Source organism: Halyomorpha halys, unplaced genomic scaffold (assembly GCF_000696795.3).
Source record: "Halyomorpha halys isolate HHAL.00 unplaced genomic scaffold, Hhal_1.1 Scaffold116.1, whole genome shotgun sequence".
In the NCBI taxonomy this organism is placed as follows: Eukaryota; Metazoa; Arthropoda; class Insecta; order Hemiptera; family Pentatomidae; genus Halyomorpha; species Halyomorpha halys.
The window spans coordinates 2,139,743-2,163,072 of record NW_027105704.1 but is presented as its reverse complement, the minus strand read 5'-3'; the positions used below and the strand labels follow the sequence as shown (position 1 = coordinate 2,163,072).

Here is a 23,330-nt window from a genome sequence, read left to right as displayed (position 1 = left end):
ATATTTGCAAGAAATTCAATTTTCTGAATATATTAATTTGTTAGATTTCCCACACCGTTTGCGAGGAAATCGACAAAATCCGCAAATAATTGTTTTGGTTTTAGGGGATTTACGCCTTGAGGACGTCTGGGATCGAAAAAATAACCGATATAAAATCTTTTTAAAATTGTATTTCTGTTCTTTTTTTTTTTTTTTAATTTTTACGGAAAATATACTTTTATATTTGCAATTTCTTGGTTTTTGAGAACTAGGTGTATTGACAAAATCAACTTCAAAATTTACTTCCTTCAATGTGAAATTTCAAGTATCTTGAAAACCCTTTTATAATCTACTTTTTGTGCTTAAAAAGCAGTCAAATAAATATTTTTCTCTCTTTCACATATATCCATATATCGATGCTTTGCTTTAATTTTGGTACATCTGCTAAAACACTTTCTTGACAGACGCACTAAACTTCCTATTCACTACAAAAATTATTATACACTATGATAATCAAACCAATTTGGGCATATGGAATTGAGGAGCTCTACCAAACCATCAAATTCCTCCCACATCCAATCCTTACAATACAAAATCCTACGTCAAATCCTTGATGCTCCTTATTACGTTACAAATAAACTCCATAACCAAGACCTTAACATCTCATTCGTTACAGATTTGGCCCAAAACAAATATGCGTCATTTCATTCCAAACTCTTTACCCATCCTAACCCATTAGGTCTTAATCTCTCATCCTTAACAATCCCTGATAAGCCCTCGAGGCGTGTGAAAAGAAGATGACCTCGGGATCTTGACAGCCCATTAGCTTTGAGACAGTTTTTAGAACGATAACAGTGAAGAAAGTAACCTAATACTAAAGAGCTATGTTTGGACTACGTCTATTTCAAAATAAAATCGAAACCTTTTTTTATTTATTAGATGCGTCACTATTACAGGAAAGCTGTGAGTGGTGTATTTTTTTCTCGTCCCGATTGCAGCTTTCGTAATTAGATAGCTTCTTCGAACGAGATTATTCTACACCCTATCTATCATAGCAGATGACTCTTCATGCTTCCTTACTTCCGAATAGTCCTTACATAATCCCATGTGGGAGTGTGTTTTCTTCTGTTCCCTCTCTGGAAATGCAATTCCTAACCCACATTTTATGTAGATAAGTACGCGTTGCTTGTTTACGTAATGTTGGGAACCTCAAGTAAGGCCGTTCTTGTAGAACGCCCATTCCATAAATTAGAGATTAATATCCTTTGAATAAGGTTATTTTGTTTATCTATTGTTATGAGTTATTTATTTTATCTCATAACCTTCGCCATAATTCATTTAGTAAAAAAAAATGTAATTTATTTGTTTACTAAAACGGTTATCATAGATTCAAAATTAATTTATTTTTAACCTGTACTTCCTTTTTTATTAGATATGGTTGTACATTATTTCCTTATATATTTAATGTATACTTTTCATAAATTTATTCTACAAACAATCCCATTGTTATTATTAATTTGCACCGTTTGTTACTGTACTGTAATAGAAATGTTTCTATTTATATAAGTTTGTTCAACATATTTCGTTGAGCATTATTAATAAATTATCCAGGTCTGCAGAAATACATGTATTTTTTTCAGCTGCTTGGTATATTTTGGCTAAATTAAATGCCTTAAAGTGCAATGAATCAAATTTAGCTCATGAAATCGGAAAAAATACTAAATAATATTTAAAACGTATTTTTTTTTTTTTTTTTATTTTTAGTAAAATTAATGTTTTATGTTTTATTGTGATAAGTCTTTAGTTGATTAATGTTGTCTTTAGAGAGATTAATTTTTAAATACTTACACATATTTACAACCTAACATGATACTCCTACCAAACAAGTTTCACATCTCTCGAGCATTCCTACGCCACACAATTAGCTCGAGTCGAAATACAACAATTTGTCACTGTTTCTTAATAATTTTTTTAAGGATTTTTCGTAAATAAAATTTCTCAATTTAGCTGTTCAGGCCAATTTTCGATCCATTACCTTAATTTTATAAATTCCATACTCACCTGTTCCTCTCTGTAATTACGTTTTTCTCATTCATTTTACTCCTTCCAACATTAAATCGCGCATTATTAAATTTCTGTAAATATATTACAATAGTATAAAAATTTTAAAGTAAGTTTTGTCAGTAGAGATAATTTCTACCTACTGCACTGGCAACCTCTTTGGATTATAAATAACAGTGTCTGTTACCTAGTAGAGTGTATGCATTGTATCTTTTTATTTTTTCTTTCGTCTCCTATTTTCACCTACTTTAAGTCTGTTTTACCTATTTTCAGTTCTATTTCATCATCTCAATCTATCATCTTTATTAATTCCACCTATCTGCATATTTATCTATTTCAATCTGTACATTTTCCACCAAAGCAATTATCATCATATCTTTTTATTTCTATAACCCGACAGTAATAGTAATTGTTAAAGCTACCTCAAATCGACAATGTCTTTTTGTTGGAAGGCTTTAAAAATGAACAAAAAACAAACTGGCTCAGATTAAACATTTATTTGGCTCAATTTAAACATGGTAAAAAACTAAGATGGTCGGTCCGTAGCTAGGTGACGCATCTTAGCAACAATGATCACCCCTAGCAACTGTCTCTATTACACATTATTACAAACAAATATAATTACACATTTTTCTTTTCAAATAACTAAATCTATATAAATCAATACAAATAAAAATAAATGTAACTAAATTAAATACTAATAAAGCTACATAACTAAAACTATAAAACTAAATACTAAAAATACTACTTACAATTATTTACAACGTAATTATATTATGGCGTTAACAGTAATAGTAATAAGTTAGTACCATTATTAATTAAAAACAATTGTAACTTGTTATCACCGTTTAAATCTACCATTGTTATTTATTAATGTATGATTTCCAGAGCTCTTATTTTGCAGTATTCTATGTATCAAATTAGTATCCTTTAATTTTCTTATTACATTTTCTTTATTGTTCCAATATCATTTTATTTTTCAAAGAAGTTTTCTAAAGTTAAGTTGTTTTATGGTCTGTTTTATCAAGCACTTAATCATTTCCCTTGTAGTTTTCTATCTTTTATATTTTTTTTTATTTTATATTTTCTATATTATTTATTTTTATATTAAATATTCTTTTAGTTTAATCTTTATTTTATCAATCATACTGTAGTGCATGTTCACATTTTCCTTTTTTTTTCTTTCTCTCTTTCACGTATTATTTCATTTTTTACTGTTTCGTCCATTTACAATAATATTTAATTTTTCTATTTCTTATTTTTTATCCTCTACAAAGACAGTATTTAAAGTACCAAATTAACTATCCGTAGAACCTAGCTTAATTTGGGCAACCAGGCTGTGGCCCTAACAGTAGGTTGCTTAAGGTACGGAACACATATAAGAACTAAATATAAAAATGTTTTGTTACAAACTAGCATTAAGACACTTCATTTTATTGCTGTTCTGCCGGGAAACTTCAAAATATTGTATTGAAGTTTTCAAAGTCACGTTTGAGTGAATGGCTTAGGAAAAATTTTAAATCTGTAACTTAACTTTAGAAAAATTCAGTAGATTTTTTTATAAACGTTTATACAATATTTTAGTGTTTCCCGGCAAAAAAGCAATTAAATGAAGTATCCTAAGTGTTAGATTGTGAACAAACCATTTTTATAATCAGTTAACGTGGTCCATACCTTAAGAAACCTTCATTAAAAAAAAATTTCTGACAAGCAGTCCTTTTTTTTAAAAAAATATGAAGAAACAGTGACTAATTGTAGTGTTTCAAGAAACTCCAGCTAATTATGGGACTTAGGAGTGCTCAAGAGATGTGAAATTTGGTTGGTTGGAATATGACTCTATTAGTCATTTTTCACGACTGAGAATTTAAACCAAGCTGAACATAAAAATAGTTTAAAAAAAAAAATTGATAGAATTGTTCTTGTACCTTTTCCGGCTTTAGTTTAAAATATAAGATAAAACTAAAAAAATCACATGGAGTTCTGGAGTTCATATATTTCACAATAATAAAGTATTAATTACTTAATTACTGTATTTTTTTCACATCCGTTTTGGAGAAAAATTGTATGAGATGAAAATAAATGGAGCTTGTTGTTGCATTCTATGCACTTAATAAAATAATATAATGTATAATATAATATATTATATAATATAATGATATAATATGATATATATAAAAAATAGTACGTGAAATTTTCTTATTTATTTATTTTCTAGGAGAAAATCCTCAATACTTCTTTATTCAACAATCTTTAAATTTATAGATAAAATCTTTGTTCTCATAATGTAATGTTTAGTTCGATGGACATTGTCCAAAGTCAAAGTGGTGTATCTGAATATTTCCGAAAGAATAATGTTTGAATTATTTATCGTTGCATTCAATTTCTATTTTCGATATACTTCAATTGATCAACCTGCATTTTTAATAGGTTAATAGGTATGGGAATGGAGAAAAAAATCTGACAAAAACTTTCCACTAAACTTACCTACACTAAACACAAAATAGCAGATTATTTATATATCTTTTTTAGATTTTAATATTTTCTGTTCTTTTACAGTTTTTGTTTTAGATTATTATGAGGTGAAAGGCTCTCTTACAAAAGCTGTTGAATCACATGCGATTTAACTGATATTGAAAGAAATCCTTTCACCCCATCATAATCTAGCACAAAATTTGTTAGCAAACATAAAATAAGCTCTAAGCACTGGCGGATTGACTCAACTTATTTTAGAACAAACAAAAAAGCCTAAAGAGTTGTAAATTAGAAATACAGTAGATCCACGATGATTTGAACCGTTCCATAATCTGAACTACCACTTTTTTATTTTTTTATTTTTTATTTTATGATTTTATGTATGTAGTACATATATATGTGCATACATTCTAAAATTATCAACAGCTTAAATGCTGGGGCTTAGATAATCTAGTAAAAAATTACCAAATCTTTTTTATTTAAAATAAAATCCACGATATGTATTAAAATGTGAAAACGTATTTATTTTCTCCATTTTTTCTCTTAAATTAATTGTCTGTACGTATTTGTATTTTTAGTATAATTGTAGTTCAAACGCTCTTGAAAAACAATGAACTATAAGATTTAAGAAAATACATATATATGTGCTAACAAAAAACTTGTTTTCCAAGTAACGTTTCATTAGCTTTTCAACACACTCCACAACCCTTATTTATTTCTTAATAAACAAGTCAAGTTCAAGTTCCGAGCAAATGAAAATTTCAGAATCTTTCACTGGAAAATAGTTAAATAGTTAAATAATAATTTTCTGAACAATAACTAATTATTAAAATCATATTTTTATGTTAATACATTTACATATAATTTTTGTTTTTAAATTTATATGTTTTATAAATAACATGATCTCTTTTTTCTCGTTCGGAAGAAAAAAAGGCAGTTATTTCACGCCAATTTTTGATTACTTTAAGGAAAAATATGTATTATTACTTGTCAAAATTGACGAGTCTGTCAAGTTTAGGTAGAAGAATAAATAATGGCAGCTGTTTTTAAACGTTAAAAAAAAATATTTTTTCATTCGGAGCTCTATATCTTTAAAACTACCAACAACAATAGAAAACCTAAGAGAATATTATTTAAAGTAGAGTCAATTTGCTAAAATATTAACCCTAATAGAGCAATCTACGTCCAATAGTTCTCGAGATATAGCCTTTTCAAAAGCAACATTTCATAAAAATGTACTGCAATACCAGTAGTTAGTTAATTTATTTTGAGAAATCTATATCTCAAAAACCATACGATGTATATGTCTACTAGCTCTCAAATTGAAGTTTTAATGTACTATTATATATACTTATACTAGTTTAATGTTCTATATAGTAGTCTCTGATGTTTATCTTCTTAGGAGTAGTAGTTTTCATTATATTTTATAAAATAAATTGATTCATATTTGTTCGAACACGAAGTTTGATCTATGACAAAATATATCTGAAGAAACATTTGACGTACAGATGTTCGCCAGCACTCAAATTTGAGCTATTTAAATTTTTTATTACGTTTATTTTTGTAGGAGTAGTAAATTTTATTATATTATACAAAATAAATTCTCAAAATGTTAATTTCTAGTTGTAAAAAATATATTTCTGAAACTATCTACTCCTAAGAAGATAAACATCATAAACTACTTTATAGTCCATTAAACTAACTTTAATTTGATTGCTAATAGAATCTGTACGTCGAATGGTTTTTGAGATATAGACTTCTCAAACTAAAGTCACTTACTACTGATCATTCAGTACATTTATTTTATATTTTTTATGAAATGTTGCTATTTAAAAATTTATATCTCGAAAACTGTTGATTGTAAATAGCTCTATTAGGGCTCATATTTTAGTAAATTTACTCTTCTTTAAATGATGTTCTCTTTGGTTTTCTAGTGTCGATAATAGTTTTAAAGAAGCTTCGAGGTTCGAACGAAAACATAATTTTTTTAAACGTTTTGAAACTGAGGTCATTTTTTATTCCCCCTACCTATACTTGGCAGACTCATAAATTTTGACTGCTAATTATACATAGTTTTCATTAAAGTAATCTAAAATTGGGATGTAATAACTGCCTTTTTTTGGCTCTTGTACTATTTGAATTAGTGAGTCCACTCTACATGATTTTTTTACTATCTATGGGCTTATGTTTTATTTCTCTAGTGAAGGTAAAAAAAATGCATTTACATAAATGTCATTTAATAAACATAAAAATATTAATAATTATACCTATAAAATTATTACTAGAATGTAATCGTGGCACTTACAGGAACAGACCATTACCTATTTAGGTCTAGGACTAATTAAGATAATGTCTCAATTAACATGCTTTTGCATGGACCGATAATAGTAAAAACTAACGACCTATTATAACACCTGACTAGTTTAATAAATCTACTAGAGGAATTTTTAATGAGTCAATTAATAATATAATTTGGATTTTTTTTTCTTTTATCTTCTTAATGAAGCCGGTCTGTACGTTTCTGTAAGAATTCATTGACTTCTGTAACTCAATATCGACAATAAGTTGAAATTATTACTGTAGTTCACCTTACGATATAGATGTGCAATAATGTAGTTTCAAAAGGACCAGACTTAAGTAGTTTATAAAGATATAACATAATATATTTTATTTTATATAATTATAAAAATAAAGACCTCAATATCCCTCTCGTTAGACCCGAAATAGATATACCTCGATTCCCAAATCATTACCCACCCAAACCCATTAGTTCTTAATCCCTAATACTTAACAATCCATGATAATCCTCCGAGACGTCTGAAAAGAAGAAGGCCACGGGATCTTTTAATTTAAAGTAATGATTGAAGTACCACCATTGGATGGCAATCTAAGGATTATCATGTGTTCTAAAACATTTATCACATTTGCATATTGTATTTTTTTTATCTAGTTGTAAATTTCAATCAATAAAAAAAAGTATATAGATATAATTATATTTATACGACATAACTATTCTCCTTATTAGTCCACATTTAAAATACAATAACATCTATTGTTGTCAACCTTGTTAAAATACACATAACTTGTTTAAGATAAAGAGAATTTTTATTAAACTATTTAATTTTTTGAATTGCACGAAAACTTTTTATATCCAGGAAAGCTATGGCCACTCATTTGAAACATGATAGAATCCTCTACAATACAAAACCAAAATCATCTAACTTAGTATAGTGTGGACAGTTGTACTTTGCATGCATGTGCATTTTGTAAATAGTCAACGCTGATTTCCCTGGGAACCATCTTGGATATGTGTTTTAAGGAAAATACATTTGTACAACTTTAAGCGAAATTAGTCGATTTATTCTAATAGAATCGATATGGTACTATCTAGATACCAACCCGCACAATTCTTGTAAAATCACGAAGACCAATTAATGACTGATCGACCATTCCTATTCATGAACATAAGTTCATCTACGGACCGACAGATTCGGAACCGAATATGTTCATTGATATCTATAACATAAAATGCCAGGAAAAATTTCCGATTCTGTAGACTTTATTTTTTTCCTGCATGAACTCAATGCTATTCATACTTATGGTAGTTGGAGAGCTATAAAAGTAAAATAAAATATTAGGTTCGATCCATCACATACAAAACATAAAAAAATTGTCGAATAATAGAAAAAAAGTGGAAACATTGAATTGGGTTTTTACCAAATTAGATATAAGAAATTCAATAAAAAAAAAAAAAACTCCATTCGTTATAAATGAGTTTCTTGACCTGTATCTAAATAGACTGCACTGCTTTGGCAGATTTTGGCTAAAAATATATTTCCATTAAAATCTAAGATTATTTATACTTATTATATGCCAAATTACACGCACTTTATCCTTCAAATTGTACTAATTTATAAACATAAAAAGTTATTTGTAGTATGAAAAATTAGTAACATCCACAGAGAGCGATAAACTTATTCAAACAGTTATGCATCAAAATCAATTGAAATAAATTATTGTACAATTATTTCTGGGTTAACTTCTTATTTGATTAGACTATATTAAAGATATATTCATTTGTAAGCTACATTTTTATCATAGCCATTCATGAATATTTATTTTAATCTTTTCTCAAAAAATATAACACCCACTATGACGAACTGTGAATTTTCCTTAGCTTATTAAATGCATTACCTATTTCTGACTTATACCATTTTACCGCCCTCCTTAGTTGTTATTTTTTACGCTTCTTTCCTTGATGTAAATCACTGCTGGTATTACGCCCGCTAATGACGAGCCAAGAGCCTCGGCTCACATAAAGCACCAGGCTTGAAGACAGCCGACCTTGGCCGAAGAGGTGGATGACCCTCCACTCTCTCTAGCCCACTAAGGTGCCAACTGCTTTTCTTTTCTAGCAATAGCTCTCAAAGCATGTTGTTACGTCAGGGCAGGGTAATGTTACCTGTTCATTTTTGCATCTGTAATGGACCAGTTCTGATGCAATCTTTTATAATTTATTGAAAAAAGAAATACAATATAACACTTTATTCGACATCTTGTTTTGATCTGTTTCGATTTATGCGAAATTTTTTATAAGAGATAGTTTGTTCAGTAAATCAGACACTTTTGTTATTTGTGACATTCATTTAAGTGATTTTAGAAAAAAAAAAAGTTGTATAGATATACTGCACTGTACCTTATGATACTTTATTTATTTATTTATTCTGCAAAAATCCCCACATAGCACACTTTGTTAAATTACAATAATATAAGATTAGTAAGAAAAACTTTAGTACTGTAATACTAACTACTTATTCAGTCTGTTCTGTATTGTATCTTATAAGATATAATAATAACGAATTGAATTATTTGTTACTATCTTTAGTAGTGAGGAAGCACAAATAAGGGTGAACATGTGAAAGTTCATTACTATTTATTTTACTTCATGCCTGTTCTCTGTATATTTCTTTAAGAAATGAAACTATTATGTCATAAACATTTTATAGATGACAATTCTAATGGTTATTTTATATTTTATGGGGTTAATTACCGTAGTATCTAGTTATTAATATCTGTCATTGTATACAACTTTGTGCTACTATTGTTTACTGCAATTTGTTTCCATGTTTTTTGGTGAAACTGAGTTGAATAAATGAATAAATATTGCTATATAATGATATCATATTATATTTTGTATTTACACAGTACTAAAACAATAATAAATTGAAGATTTTTTACGTCAATATTAGTGTTTGAACTTTTTTTTTTCAACATCTGATACATTTGGTCATGTATTCATATGTATGAAACATGCATGTATAATTTAATTGAACGCTTGTGAAACGAGAGGGTACATCTAGTATATGCAGACCACGAGGGAAAAACAAGGATCTGAAAACCATGATTGCGAGAAGAACAAAAGATATGGCGGCTCCTAAAAATGCGGTTTTTATAAAAAAAAATTATAAAAAAGAAGTGTTTTAATGTGCAGATGATCTGACAACAATTAATATGAGTTTCAAAATCTGACCTTCAATTTTGCTTACCTTTTATCCTTCAGGTCAAAAATAAACACAGTAGTATTTAATTTACTTTTTCTTGCATGTTTCAATTACTTATTGTTTATTTCCTATTTTTTTGTTAAATAATCAGAAATCCAATGAATTTATTTCATATAATTATAGAAAGCCATATTTAAAAAAAAGTAAATAAATTCTATTCCCGAAATGTCAAAGATAAAAATAAATGACTTATACACTATTTTGTTCAAATATCCATTTACGACACCATTCTTCGAGGTTGTGATATGGGAATGGAGAGTTTGGGATGCAATTAAAGGGTTATTATTAACTGCGAGCACACACGTGTTATCAGTGTAAGTAGTGAGGATAATGTTAGCATTGGTTGGGATGTTAACCGTATAGAGAGTTAGAGGCTGTGTAGAAAATGGGACCGAGTATACTACCTTGAGGAACACCAGTTGAGACTGAGAGAAGAGGGATGAATAGGAGCCATTGTGGTTTACTTTGAATAATCTAGCAGTGAGGAAGGAACGGATAATGAGAAAGTATGTAGGAGGTAGCAATTTAGGGAGTTTGTAAAGCAGTCCCAGGTGCCAGACTTGATCAAAAGCCTGTTCTAGATCGAAAGACTCCCGCGCAGTACATTCCGCGCTCTAAAGAAGAAGAGACAACGTCCACCACACGATGGCATTGTTGGATAGTGGAGTAGGATGTTAGGAATTCAAACTGGTGATCTGGTATAATATGATTAGAATCAAGGATGGGGTACATGGCGTTTCAAAATGAGTTTTTCAAGGATTTTGTAAGTATTTTTTGAAATGATTTTAAACATACTTTAAAACAGATTTTTTTTTTTAAGTTTGACCTCACGTGAATATAGTGTTTTTGTTCTAGTAACTCAATTTTTTGTTATATTACATCAGTTCTCCCGCTCCCCCTCCATATTCCATATAATAAAAATAAATAAAACTTTTAATAAGTTTAGTAAAAGGTTAATAGCTGCTTTACCTCATCACTAACTCGGTGCAGACGGCAATCCCTTTTACTTTTATAAAAACAACCGGCACTAATACTCTCTAATCAGTTAGCTGTGAAGTATCGCGGACCGAAAACTTTAATAATCTTTATAAAAAAATGCGTTATCCTATACTTCCTGAATTTGCCCCCCTACTGTCTTGTGCAACCTCAGATGGAGGCTGTCTCTCGATGGGGAAACTGGTGAGTGGTAAAAGACATTGCTATAATACACTTTTTTAATAAATTTATTGATATTAAACATTAGTCTTTTGATTATGTTTTTAGTTTTAAAGGCTGAAGCAATGCTTGTCAAACAAGTAGTCTACGGACCACCATAAGCGGTCCGTTAGATTTCATATGTTGCAATCTCATTACGGAGATACATTCATCATTGCCCTTAGACTATCGCGTAAGTCAGGCCATACTACTTTTATTAATCCATAAACACGGTTGAAATTACTGAAAATGGCTGTCTTACAATAAGAAAATTTAAGTTGTAAAATCCAAAGAGGTTGCAATATTTCAAATTTTCATTTTTTTCTATTTTATTTTTTTCTGACCAATTTTTTAATATAACTTGGAAAATTAAATTATAAATCTTATTTATGTATTTTTTTTTTATGACTTCATCCGTTTTACAGATGATTTAGGGTAAAGTTCAAAATCCCTATAATACTTAATAGTACAATAGGTTCTTTTCTGTTTAAAACGAGCTCATAAAATCCAATGAAATCTTAGATAATGTTCTGCTAAATTTTAGTTAACTATTTTAATTTTAATCAAAGACGGCCTGTATCTGATTGATACACCTAGTCATCAGTAAGTAGCTATGTACCAGAGAAAACCAAGATTTTTGTCATTTTATTAATTTTAGAAGAGGTCCTTTGAAAAACATTTGTAGTAACCAGAGGGTTAAGGTGTTCTTCGGGAAGGTTATATTGTAGAATTCAGTTTAGAAGGAAATCGCAGAATATGGCTTCTAACAAATTAGCAATGCAGACGAATCCCAAATATTCTGCGGTTGCCTTGAAATTCTTCTGTTGTATTGTGTGATTAGGTCATGAGCTCGTTGCATTTAAAAATTATGATCTTGAAAATGATTTAATTTTTCCAATTTAACTACTTTTTTATCTAATAATTCATGATGATAAAATTCCTCTAGTCTGTATTTTGAGTGAACAGTAGAACACCTGCTATTAACATAATAACTATATCTAACATGAATGTTAGCGTTTCTTGATTTATTTTTTAACGATATGTTGAAAACGTTAATAATATTTTGCTTTTATTAAAATATTCGCAATATATTAAAATTTTTGTTAAAAATAGCTTTTGATTATATTCACTTTATTTAATTATTTTTCTTATATTTTTTATTTAATTATTTTATTTATACATTTTTTATTCATCTACTTATTTTATGTATTATTATTGTTAGTGTGAAAGTGTAAAATTACCTATTGCCCAAATTAGTGGCAGATTGTAATATTATAAATAAACAAAAGTTTGCAGTTTATAAAAAAAAAGTTATAGCTGGATTTTATAACACTTTTCTATTTACCGGCATAAGCATGAAAATATAGATTTTTAATAACTAAAATGTTATTAATAATTGGATTGCAGATTATTTTATAAATAGCATATTTTTCAATATAATTTGTAGGACCCGGCAAATAATTTGGCTTTCCAGCCATCTCAGAAATAATTTTGAATGTTGACTCTACTTGGAACAATGACTGATATCTGTGTTCTGCTTCATTTTTTTTTTCTTATTCACCTTAAGAATCTACACAAATCGATGTTATAATAGTAAGACAATATTGATAAAGTCCACTTTTGGACTCAATCAGTTTTGAATTTTGGTATGTATACATTCAAGGTTATTCCTGATGGACATGAGAGTCGAAACGTTTCGCAGTGGGGTATTTGGTCCGAAAAGTTGGCCAAAACTATTTTAGACTTTTAAATGTCTTAAATTAGTTTTAATATGATTTATGGTATGCTCTATCATGCAACCCATGTATATCCGATGAATCTGATTCAGCCATTTTTCAATACTCCAATGATCTGGATCAATTAAAATACCATATATGAGTTGGAGTCAAGAAAAAAATTTTGGGCTGCTTTTCAGGTCAAATACCCCACAGTTCGTAAGACAAATTATATTGAAAAAATATACTTTTGGTGAAATAATCCGCATACAAATTATTAAAATGATATGCCTTAAACAAACACACTTATAACATATACAAATGTTTATAATATTTTGGTGTAAACGCACTTTGAGTGTAATTTTTGTAGTACTTATCTATGACGGTTGAATAGGCAAAGCGTTCTCTAGTAGTTAATGGAGTTATTGCTATTCAAGATACTAAAGGCTTTCTTTGGAATTTAATAATAACTTTTGTTAATAAATTAATTATAAGAAAGCTAATTAACTAATTTTCTAATATCCCTATAATTATTTTTAAAAAACTTTACGAAATGTTCGATTTCGTAACGATAGTCCCAGATCTCGTATATCCAATACTTATATAAATAATCTCAACATTTTCTAAATCGCTACGTGTTTTCTTCTTCTATCGAACAGTTTTTGTCTTTTGCCACTCATGAGGTCAACTACACCCACTATTGTTCGTCGATGTCCTGGCAGTTTTCCCCGTCTTGCTCATAGAATATTATTATCTGTGTCCTTGAAAAATGGCTATTGTTTGATCCTTTTTGTTCCCAACTATTGTGTAGTTGGTAATGTTTACTGTGCCTATGGAAATCTACTCTGTTAGATTTATAGATGTCAATTACTTGTTTTGATTGGCCTTTATTGTTGTTTTTTTTTTGTCATAAAAATAATATATGGTATATTTTGCTTATACTTTCACATTTATTGCTTGATTTTTTTTTCCTTAGTGTATAAATACTATAACTAAAAGTAGATATATAAAAAAAAATTAAGTTTTAATTTCTCCATCTTCTTCACTATCTTCCAAAGGTTTTTCTTCATAAGAACCGGACCTTATACGTTTCATTCATCTGTAATCAGATCTTCAGTACAGCATCTGTACGAGTTTCTCCGATTTTTTTTTGTTGCAGGAGGAACAACTCTTTTCTTTCAGACGATAGTTTTTACCCGGTGAAGACTACATCGAAATAAACTGTACTATCTCACTGCCTTTAGAGAAATCTACTTGCTTGTTACGAAAAAACCGTGTACGATTTCTTTTATAGGAAGAGCGGTGTACTATAAAACTTCTTTTGTATGCATAGACGTAATAGATGAAAGAACTATACCAACTTTTTGATATAAAAGATAAATAAATATCACACAGGTAGACAAAAAAAAAAAAAAAAAAAATGAAATATCGAATAATATCCAAAAACTTCATTTGTCCTTTATAAAATTTGCTTTTGTTGAAACTATAACGATATTTCGAATTTCGATCGAAATTAGCGTACTTTTTTCATATATTACGAAAATAACTACAAAACAACTTACTTAATAGAATAACGTTTTGTATTATTCTCTGTAAAACAGAATACAATACGATTCACTACAAATTCAGAAAAAAATTAACTCCGAGTGATAATTACTTTTCATGATACAGTTCTTCAAACATTGACCATTTTTCCCACAAAATTCACAACTGTCGTAAATTCCCTCTTATTTTATGAAATACCCAAAAATTTGTTCGTTCTATGCGACGAACAAATATAATTAGGTTTCATTTCAGCCAATAACAGATTTTTAGGCTAAATTTGATAGATATAAATTCAAAACGAATTTTCAATTTTTAATTATAATTTCTTTAGTAAGTTCTGGTATACAGAATAAATATATTAGTGAAGGACAAAGACATTAAGTTTTGTAAAGAAGTAATTAAAGGAATTTATCTAATAATAAACATTTTATTATTATTTAATAATTATTAATTCGATAGATTAAGTTTTCAGTACAGTAACTTCTTGTTTTTTTATACTCTTAGTTTTCATTAGGTTATTAATAATTTTTATTACAACTTAATAAATATCAAAAAATTACAACTTGAAAATTGTGTTCAAAAATGTCATGAAATTTTTCTCTCAAATTCCACCTGTCAATACTTTAGGGTAGGTAAGTATTGAGCCAAAAAAATCTCTTATCGACTAAAATAAAAGTCATTAAAATTCTTTCTAATCAATTGTTGTCGTAAACCGAATATAATTGACGACATTTTGAAAAAACTGGACAATATTTGACTTAGGAAAATAGTCAGTGTTTGAAGATGTATCTTGGAAAGTAACGAAGTAAAGAAAAGTACAGAGCTTAATTTGATTTTAAATTATTAAGTAAATTTTATCTTTTTAACTTTATTTATTGATAGATATTATAATCTGCCAAACAGTTGTCGCTAATGGGTAATAGTGATGAGTGATCACATTCATACAAAAATAAAAATGAAAAAAAATTAAAAATAAAAGATTTTTATTAATTAAAAAAAAAGCTATAAAAAAAGGTACATAAAAATAAATAAAATCTCTCTTAAAATATATACAAACAGAAGAAAAAAAATGAACATAATCAAACTATGTGCATGAAAAAATAAATTAAATTAAATAATGATAAAAATGAAAGAATCTCTAGTCACATTTACACTCCTATTTTGTCTTTTTAAAAAAGGAAATGCAAAATATTGTGGTAGGAATTATTGAGAGAAAATAACGTGAATTATGCTTAAAATCAAACATAACGTTCTAGTTTCTTCACAACTAAAATTTATTTAAATATAGAACACTTTTTTTTTTATTAGTTACGTGGAAGTAATCATAATTTTACATCTAAAACAAAGACATAAAATTTCTGGTGACCAGTGTTATCAAATTAGATATATTCTATCATTATTTTTCTTTGTAATGATCTTAGCATAATTCTATTTTTCCCTTAAAAGGAGGAAGATTGATTAACGTCGTTTCGAATGATTCATCTCGGTGGATTCTTTTTCATAATTAATTTATAAATATATATTGTTTATTCATTTAAACTAAGTCTTATTTCTTACTTTTCAGGAAACACAGATATAGTCAACGGCAATTTAAAGCTCATACTTGGTCTCATTTGGTCGCTCATCGTACGCTACCAAATCGGAAGGTCGAAATTTCCACCAAAGAAGTCGATGCTCTCATGGCTGAGGGTAAGTTATATTTAACAAATTTATAATTCAAATATTTATGTAAATAGTACTCTTTCATAATGAATACGTTACAATAAGACTAGCGTTAAAATTAATTTCTTTAATTATTTTAATTCTACACTCAATTATGTTTCTCAAAATAAATATATACATTTATTAAAATTTAATTGTTAATTGTAATTAATTAAAACTTAACTAAAAGTAACTGTTAAAATATCAAATTAACATAATAAATAACAATATCGTTCAGTATAAATTAAAATTACATTTTCCGTCGTAAACCTTCGCCTTGCCCCACGGTATCTTTTAATAATACCCCACTTATTCCTGTTGAACAGATCCGTTACTTAGGACTAAATCTGGACAAACGACTGACATGGAATCCTCAAACAAGACTGAAAAGACAGGAAACTGCTCGTCGATTCCGACTATTACAACATTTACTAGACAAACGGTCCAAACTTCCAATCCATTACAAAAGACTGATCTACATGACTGTTATAAGGCCTATCTGGACATACGGAGTTGAGCTATGGGGCTCCACTAAACAATCTAATTCCTCTCGAATCCAATCCTTACAGTCCAAAATCCTTCGTAAAATCCTTAATGCTCCTTACTTTGTCACAAATCAAATCATCCATCAGGACCTCAATGTCCCCTATGTTGCCGATTTGGCCAGAACCAGATACCAATCCTTCCATAATAAACTTCCCAACCACCCAAACCAACTCGTTTCTAACCTGGCTTCTCCTTCACTACCTAATAATCCTACTAGGCGTCTGAAAAGAAGATGGCCTCGAGATCTTCTTTAGAAATGTTTTTGGAGTTCTATCAATGGGTAGATTCTCCACATGTTTGTATCATGTTATAATATCACTTACAGCAGATTTAGTTGATGTGTATATATGCATACAGTTGTAAATAACAATAAATAAATCATAAAAAAAAAAAAAATACATTTATTTTCTAATTCACTTAATAAGAGTGAAATTAACATTATAAAAGATATAATAAATGTTAACATCAATATCAATATTTATCAGAACAGTAAGTATAATTTATAAGCAAATGAACAATTTACATTTTATATTTATTTTTAAGAAAAATTCAGTAATAGGATTTATAAATTTGCTTTTACTTTTCCTATTCTCTCTTTATTACTATTAGCTTTTTAAAATTTATCTTTAAATATATACAATTAGAAGTATAAACGTAACATATTAACTATGCTAAAAAGGGCAAAAAATATTAAATTATTGATAGATAAAACAAATAATAAACGATGAAGTTCATGACTTGGATATTTATTATTAAAAATGGTGAGAAGTATGATGTTTTAGATTTATAGATTTTTTTAATATAATATGTATGAATATATATTTATATAAAAAAATCTGGTGTGGTATGCGCATTTTTTACATGCTACAAAAAATCGTATTTAAAAAAAAATCTTAAAAATAAAATATATTACTTTGATCCGAAGAAGAATGTAACAGTTTAACAAATGATAAGGAAGCCGTGTATTTATGAATGCGATCGAAAGAGATTCGTCTCTCGGTTTTTTGGATTCGTACTCTACTTCCTTTTTTCTCCTTTAGTATCTAACAATTTTTTTTTAATATATATTATGTATTTATTTATTGTTTATTATTGCTTGCAATTGGAAATGGTTATTCATTTCAAATAAGCGAAATCATATGTACATCAGAGGAAGATCTTTTTTCAAATTTGTCATTTCATCGTTATTAGACAGTTTCTATGAGAATAAAACTTATTTCATATAAAATAACACTTAATTTTTCATTGGTTTACCGGGTTTCATAAACAAATTTTTGGAATAGTTTTTCTAAAAAGGTGTAAAATCGATTCTCTAAAGTGGCACTTCAGGTCGGTCGTTTTTAATTTTAAAAAAAGTTAATGTAACATCCCATACATAAACATACTCAAGAAATTTCATTTTCATTTTCTTATGGCTGTTTGCACACTGACCAGTTTGCGAGACTTGTTTATTTGGAGACAGGGAACCTTAAAACGTGTATTTCCATCGAAAGCTCTAATTCGAAGTTTAGCGTGAACACAGCACTTACTCTATATTCCATATGTTATATAAGTAAATGAAAATAATAATTAATATGAATTTAAAACAAAATTAGGACCGTCATTAAAAAAAGTTTATATAAATTAACTATCTCTCACATTACGAATTAATATTTAATTTATATATTGTTATAAGGTTTACTCGTAAGGATTAATGATCTAAATTAAATCTGGAAACAAAAATTTATTTTAATTATTTTTTATATATGCTTGTTTGAGAGTGGTTTAGTTTATTCAATTTAAAACAATTTTGATCCTTTTTTTTTCCTCTCAACTTTTATTCTTTAAAATTTCTCCAACATTTCGGCCCTCAGGCCATTCTCAAGGATACCACCACCTTCAATGTTGATGTCATTTCTTTTTTAAATCTTAAAATTGCAGGCTAATTGCCTTTGTCACATCTTTAAAATAAATTAATCATTATAATAATATCATAATAACTTTATAAAATTTAAAACTTTTTTACAAAACACTTTCCTTCCTTCATTTACATTTACAAGTTAAAAACAGAACCTACCTTCAACAGGTTAGGACTCTGTTATCACCTTATCATATAACAATATTTTTTTAATCATTAATTTACATTTTTGATACAATTTAATTAACATTCATTTTTTAATTATTTTGCTTATAATACATTTTTTAAAAAAATATTTTTATAGAGGAATTTTAAAGAATAAAAGTTGAGAGGAAAAAAAAGGATCAACATTGTTTTAAATTGATAATAAACAAAAGTTATTTTGAAATAAGGATAAAGCTTTATATATTTCTTGTGTTCCCTAAAACATCTGTTGGAAAATCATCCAACAAGGTTGCTAAGTTAGATAGTAAAAAAGGGCGGAACAACTATTGGAATTCATTTCTTGTTTCTTTGCTTGGGTATTATAGAAATTCACTAAGGAGGTTGAAACATACTAGAAGTATATCATTTCGTATTTAACTGAAGAATTGAGTAGAGAACTATTAGTGGGAATCAGGAATCAAGGCTAGAATATTTGGTGATTGGTGACTTAATGTCAAAAAATTCCTTTGAATATGGTACAATTTAAACACAAATTATTTTTATTGTATTGAGGAATTCATTAATAGTTATAATAATAATTATTTTTAAATCTCTGTAGGTATCACATTAAGCTTTTAGTGAAGTACGTTGAGAGTTGGGTACCGTTAAGAAGCTTCACATTCTGTAATGGTTGCTTTAGCATTTTCTTATGCAAAATTTTCTACTATTAATTAAACATTTCCGAGACGCATAATTGTCTGCTCTTATGAGCAGAGTAGCATTATTCATATTGCATAGCAATTAGGTTTTATTTGTATTCTTTTTTTAGAGTGGTAAACTATGTGGCAACCTAACACTTTGGTGAACTAAGTGTTTACGTTTTCAAGCCAGGCCTATTGTATGAAACATATTTGTCATAATTTTCCCAATTTATTTTAATTTACTAAACAATTTAAAAACTGAATAGATGATAAAAAAAATAAAATGGACAAGAGAATATAATTAAGAAGAACATGGTTCAGTGCCTGGGTTCTTGACCTTCCGTGGCGTTTGGTTTTTAAAATCTTAATGGTGAGTGATTAAACTTTAGCTACTAATATAATGTCGCTTGTACCTCCCAGATTAGTATTTAAATTTCATATTCATTAAATTGATTGACTAGTTTCTTTGTAAGTCTTTAACATGATGTTTGATAGGAAAAAAATAAGACAATTATTTCCGTATCTTGTCCTACAGTTATAAAATCTCTCTAACCATTATAAGAGAATCATTTTCATCATCATCTAACCTTATTTTTAGGATAATAATATTTTAGAGATTGGCTACTGGCTTTCAACTAACCCTTTAGAACTGTTTACTATTCTCGATGAAAACTAGAACTCTGTTCGAACCTCACAACTGTTAAAAATTAACTAAGTGCAATTCTAATCAGGTTTTTGTCATTTGTGTTCTTCTTTTCATGATATATACCTATCATAAATAAACATATAAATGAGTAATTATTTTGATGTCCAAGCTCAACAGTGTAACATGGTTATTTTGAGATATGCATATAATATTAGTAATAAGGATAAGATCTATACATTAAAACATAAAATCGTTGTTAATAGGTCTTAAAATGTAAGTTAAAAATATTTCGAGATATTACAGTTTTGAACCGTATACATCTTACCCCCTCTTATATCTCAAATTAAATATTTTTTGAGATATTGCACTGTTGAATTGTAACATCGATTTTTTTTTTAAGCAAATTTTTCAATCTAAAAAGGAACTTAGATATTCTAAGAGATTCTTAGTCTTCAAGAGTGACTATGGCATACTCTCCAAAAGAAATAAAAAATCCCATTGTCGATCTATTCATGTAAAGCCCAATTCAACCCGTGATTAAGGTTGAGCACTTTTTTTTTTAAGTTTAGCACTTTTTAGTCTTCCTCGGATATTTGTTGAATCAGCGAACAATTGTCAGGACCATTCAGACTTGAATATCATATTTTTTTTTTGGGCTTCAAAACCTGTTTTATTTCTGTTAGGTAGTTGGTAATGCTAAACCGATGACTCATGAAAGTATTTTGATTAAATTACTTATCTTAGCTTTCCAATCAGTTTTTGATCTTAAAAATACGTTAAAGGCCATTGATGTATAGAGAGAAGTGAGAGACTTCATTTCCTCCATCAAAAAATAAATATATAAATTTTAGGAATAATTTTGTATTATATATTCCATATTTTAATTTTTTTTTCATATAACTATAGTGTTATTTTTTATGTGTTTTATTGACCTTGGATAATTATCTCAGCAGTTTTTCTTAAGTCATCGTTGACCGTAATTTGATTTTCACATATAAGAGTAGGATTTCTGATTGGACTTAACTGTAAACCATGAGGAAGTTATACCAAATATCGAGTCTTTTTTTTATTCTTTCCTGAAAAAATATCTGTACCCACCCCCAGATCAAATTTTCTAATAAAGGCCTCCCCCACTTTGTTCCTTGAGTTACTTCCATACCATGTTTTTCTCTCACGTCAAACTTGTTTAATTTATGTGCGAAAAGAACACTTTACAACATTGATTATAGCTAACAATTGTTGATCTGTTGTATACCTGTGATTAGGCTCAGCTCCTACGACTCCGTTGTTTTCTTCAGAACTGGTTGCATTCACATTGCAATCCCCCACATCAATTAGTAACGTGATTGCGACGTTTCGCAACGACTGCCGTATAAGTCGGACGCTTTGCAATGCGCGCAAAACGTTCAGCTCCCACATCCTTCACAGGAGAAGACAGATTTCTTGGAACTTTGAGAATTGCACCTTCTATGGTTAGATTCACGTACCTGACCAGAGCTTCTACTGTATACTGGATTGTAGATTGGAGGGTTATGGTGTTACATTTTATGGGTTTAATATTTAAGTTTTAGTAATTTTTCTTAATAAAAAACGTATTCTATCGCTCAAATTTAGCTTGGATGGTACTTGGTGTATTCACGAAGAAACGTCAGTGATAAGGAGAAGTTATCATTCAAATGACTGTTACCGGTTTATAGCACTTGTTTCTAATCTGGCTTCTCATTAATACCTGATAATCCCCCTAGGCGTCTGAAAAGAAGATGGTCCCTAGATCTTCTTCTCTAGTGATGTAATTTGAGTTCTATCAATGGCTAGATTCTCCACATGTTTGTATAATGTGAAATTACTAAAAAAAAAAAAAAAAAAAAAAAAAAAATTTCAACCATCTGATTACATTAAACAAATATTTTTATATTTATAGACATAAACAGTTGTATGATTGAAAACAAAGGTGGTGTCCTCGAAATAATGATAATAAGGGGTTTATTATATAAACTTCAATAAAATGGAGACTAGAAACTTTGTGATCATGCTTTTTGGAAAAAATAAATAAAAAAGTTAAATCAAAATTGGTCCAAACAGTGGTCATATCATAAGGGTTCTTATTAAAACTCAAATAGTCGTTAATTATAGTATACAATTATATCTGATCAATTCACGAACGATTCAAATTCCGAATGAAGAAATTATTTAATTAGTTATTATAAACTATTATTATTACATTGCGATATTATGTTACTATAATTATAATTTACTATTATCATATCGTTACTGTTTATATTATATTTACGTTATTATTAATAATATTAATACCTATTTTAGTTCTACTACTAATGTAGTGTAATCAATATTACTATATTTCTATAGCACCTGTTCAGTTCTACTGCATTGTAACGTTGCTTTGAGTTGAAATTGTTTATAAAAATGTCCATTTGAAAATATGGACTAGTTAACGATTTTAGTCAATTATTCGTTGCTTGGTAAGTAGCATGGTGGGCACCCAATATATGAGTATTAACTATAGTCTGACATTTTATAAACTTTTCTTAGTCTTTAGTTTCATTTTTTATTTATTAGAAAGTCCTTGACTCATGCCACATTAAAACATCTCATGCATTTTTTTCTGATATCCTTGAACTTGATCTGTTCGTTTCTTAGATGAGATTGTATAATGCTTGCACCGAGTGAGAGAGCTTTGATATCAGCGTCGAGTTTCAGTCATGTTAGGAATCTGAATTTTTACTTACAATTTTGACTTGACTTGAATCACTCTGCCACTAAATGTTTTTTCATTCAGCTTCTCTAAACGTTCCCCTCCTCCCGATTTTTTTTAAAATATGTGTATATTAATTAATTAATTATATCTATAAAATTGAAATTATTAATAGTGGTTCCTTTTATGATATGTTAGCATAATTCTGGCGAGTCAAAAAAAAATTCTTACTGTAAGGGGTTAGTAAAAAAAAATTCTAATATCTAAAAAAATTATGTATATTTTAATAATGTTTATTAGAACTAATCAGTATAATTTTTATATTTTCGAGCCAAACACTATTTAAGATTTTATCCGATATTGTAATTCCTTATTTATTAATTTGACTTCGTTTGTTCTAAGGAGTAAAGATGGGATTACTCACTATGAGTTAGTGTTTTCAAGGCAAAATAAGA

General features: G+C 28.3%; 1 protein-coding gene across 1 annotated transcript in view; it reads left to right on the top strand.

Annotated features, from left to right (window-relative positions):
* The window catches only part of LOC136797244 (filamin-B-like), a 134,894-nt gene that overhangs the window by 72,391 nt on the left and 39,173 nt on the right, over positions 1 to 23,330 (top strand). Inside the window, exon 2 of the mRNA XM_067053265.1 lies at positions 16,092 to 16,216. Within this exon, the coding sequence (XP_066909366.1) occupies positions 16,092 to 16,216 (125 nt within the window). The remainder of the gene's footprint in view (positions 1 to 16,091; positions 16,217 to 23,330) is intronic.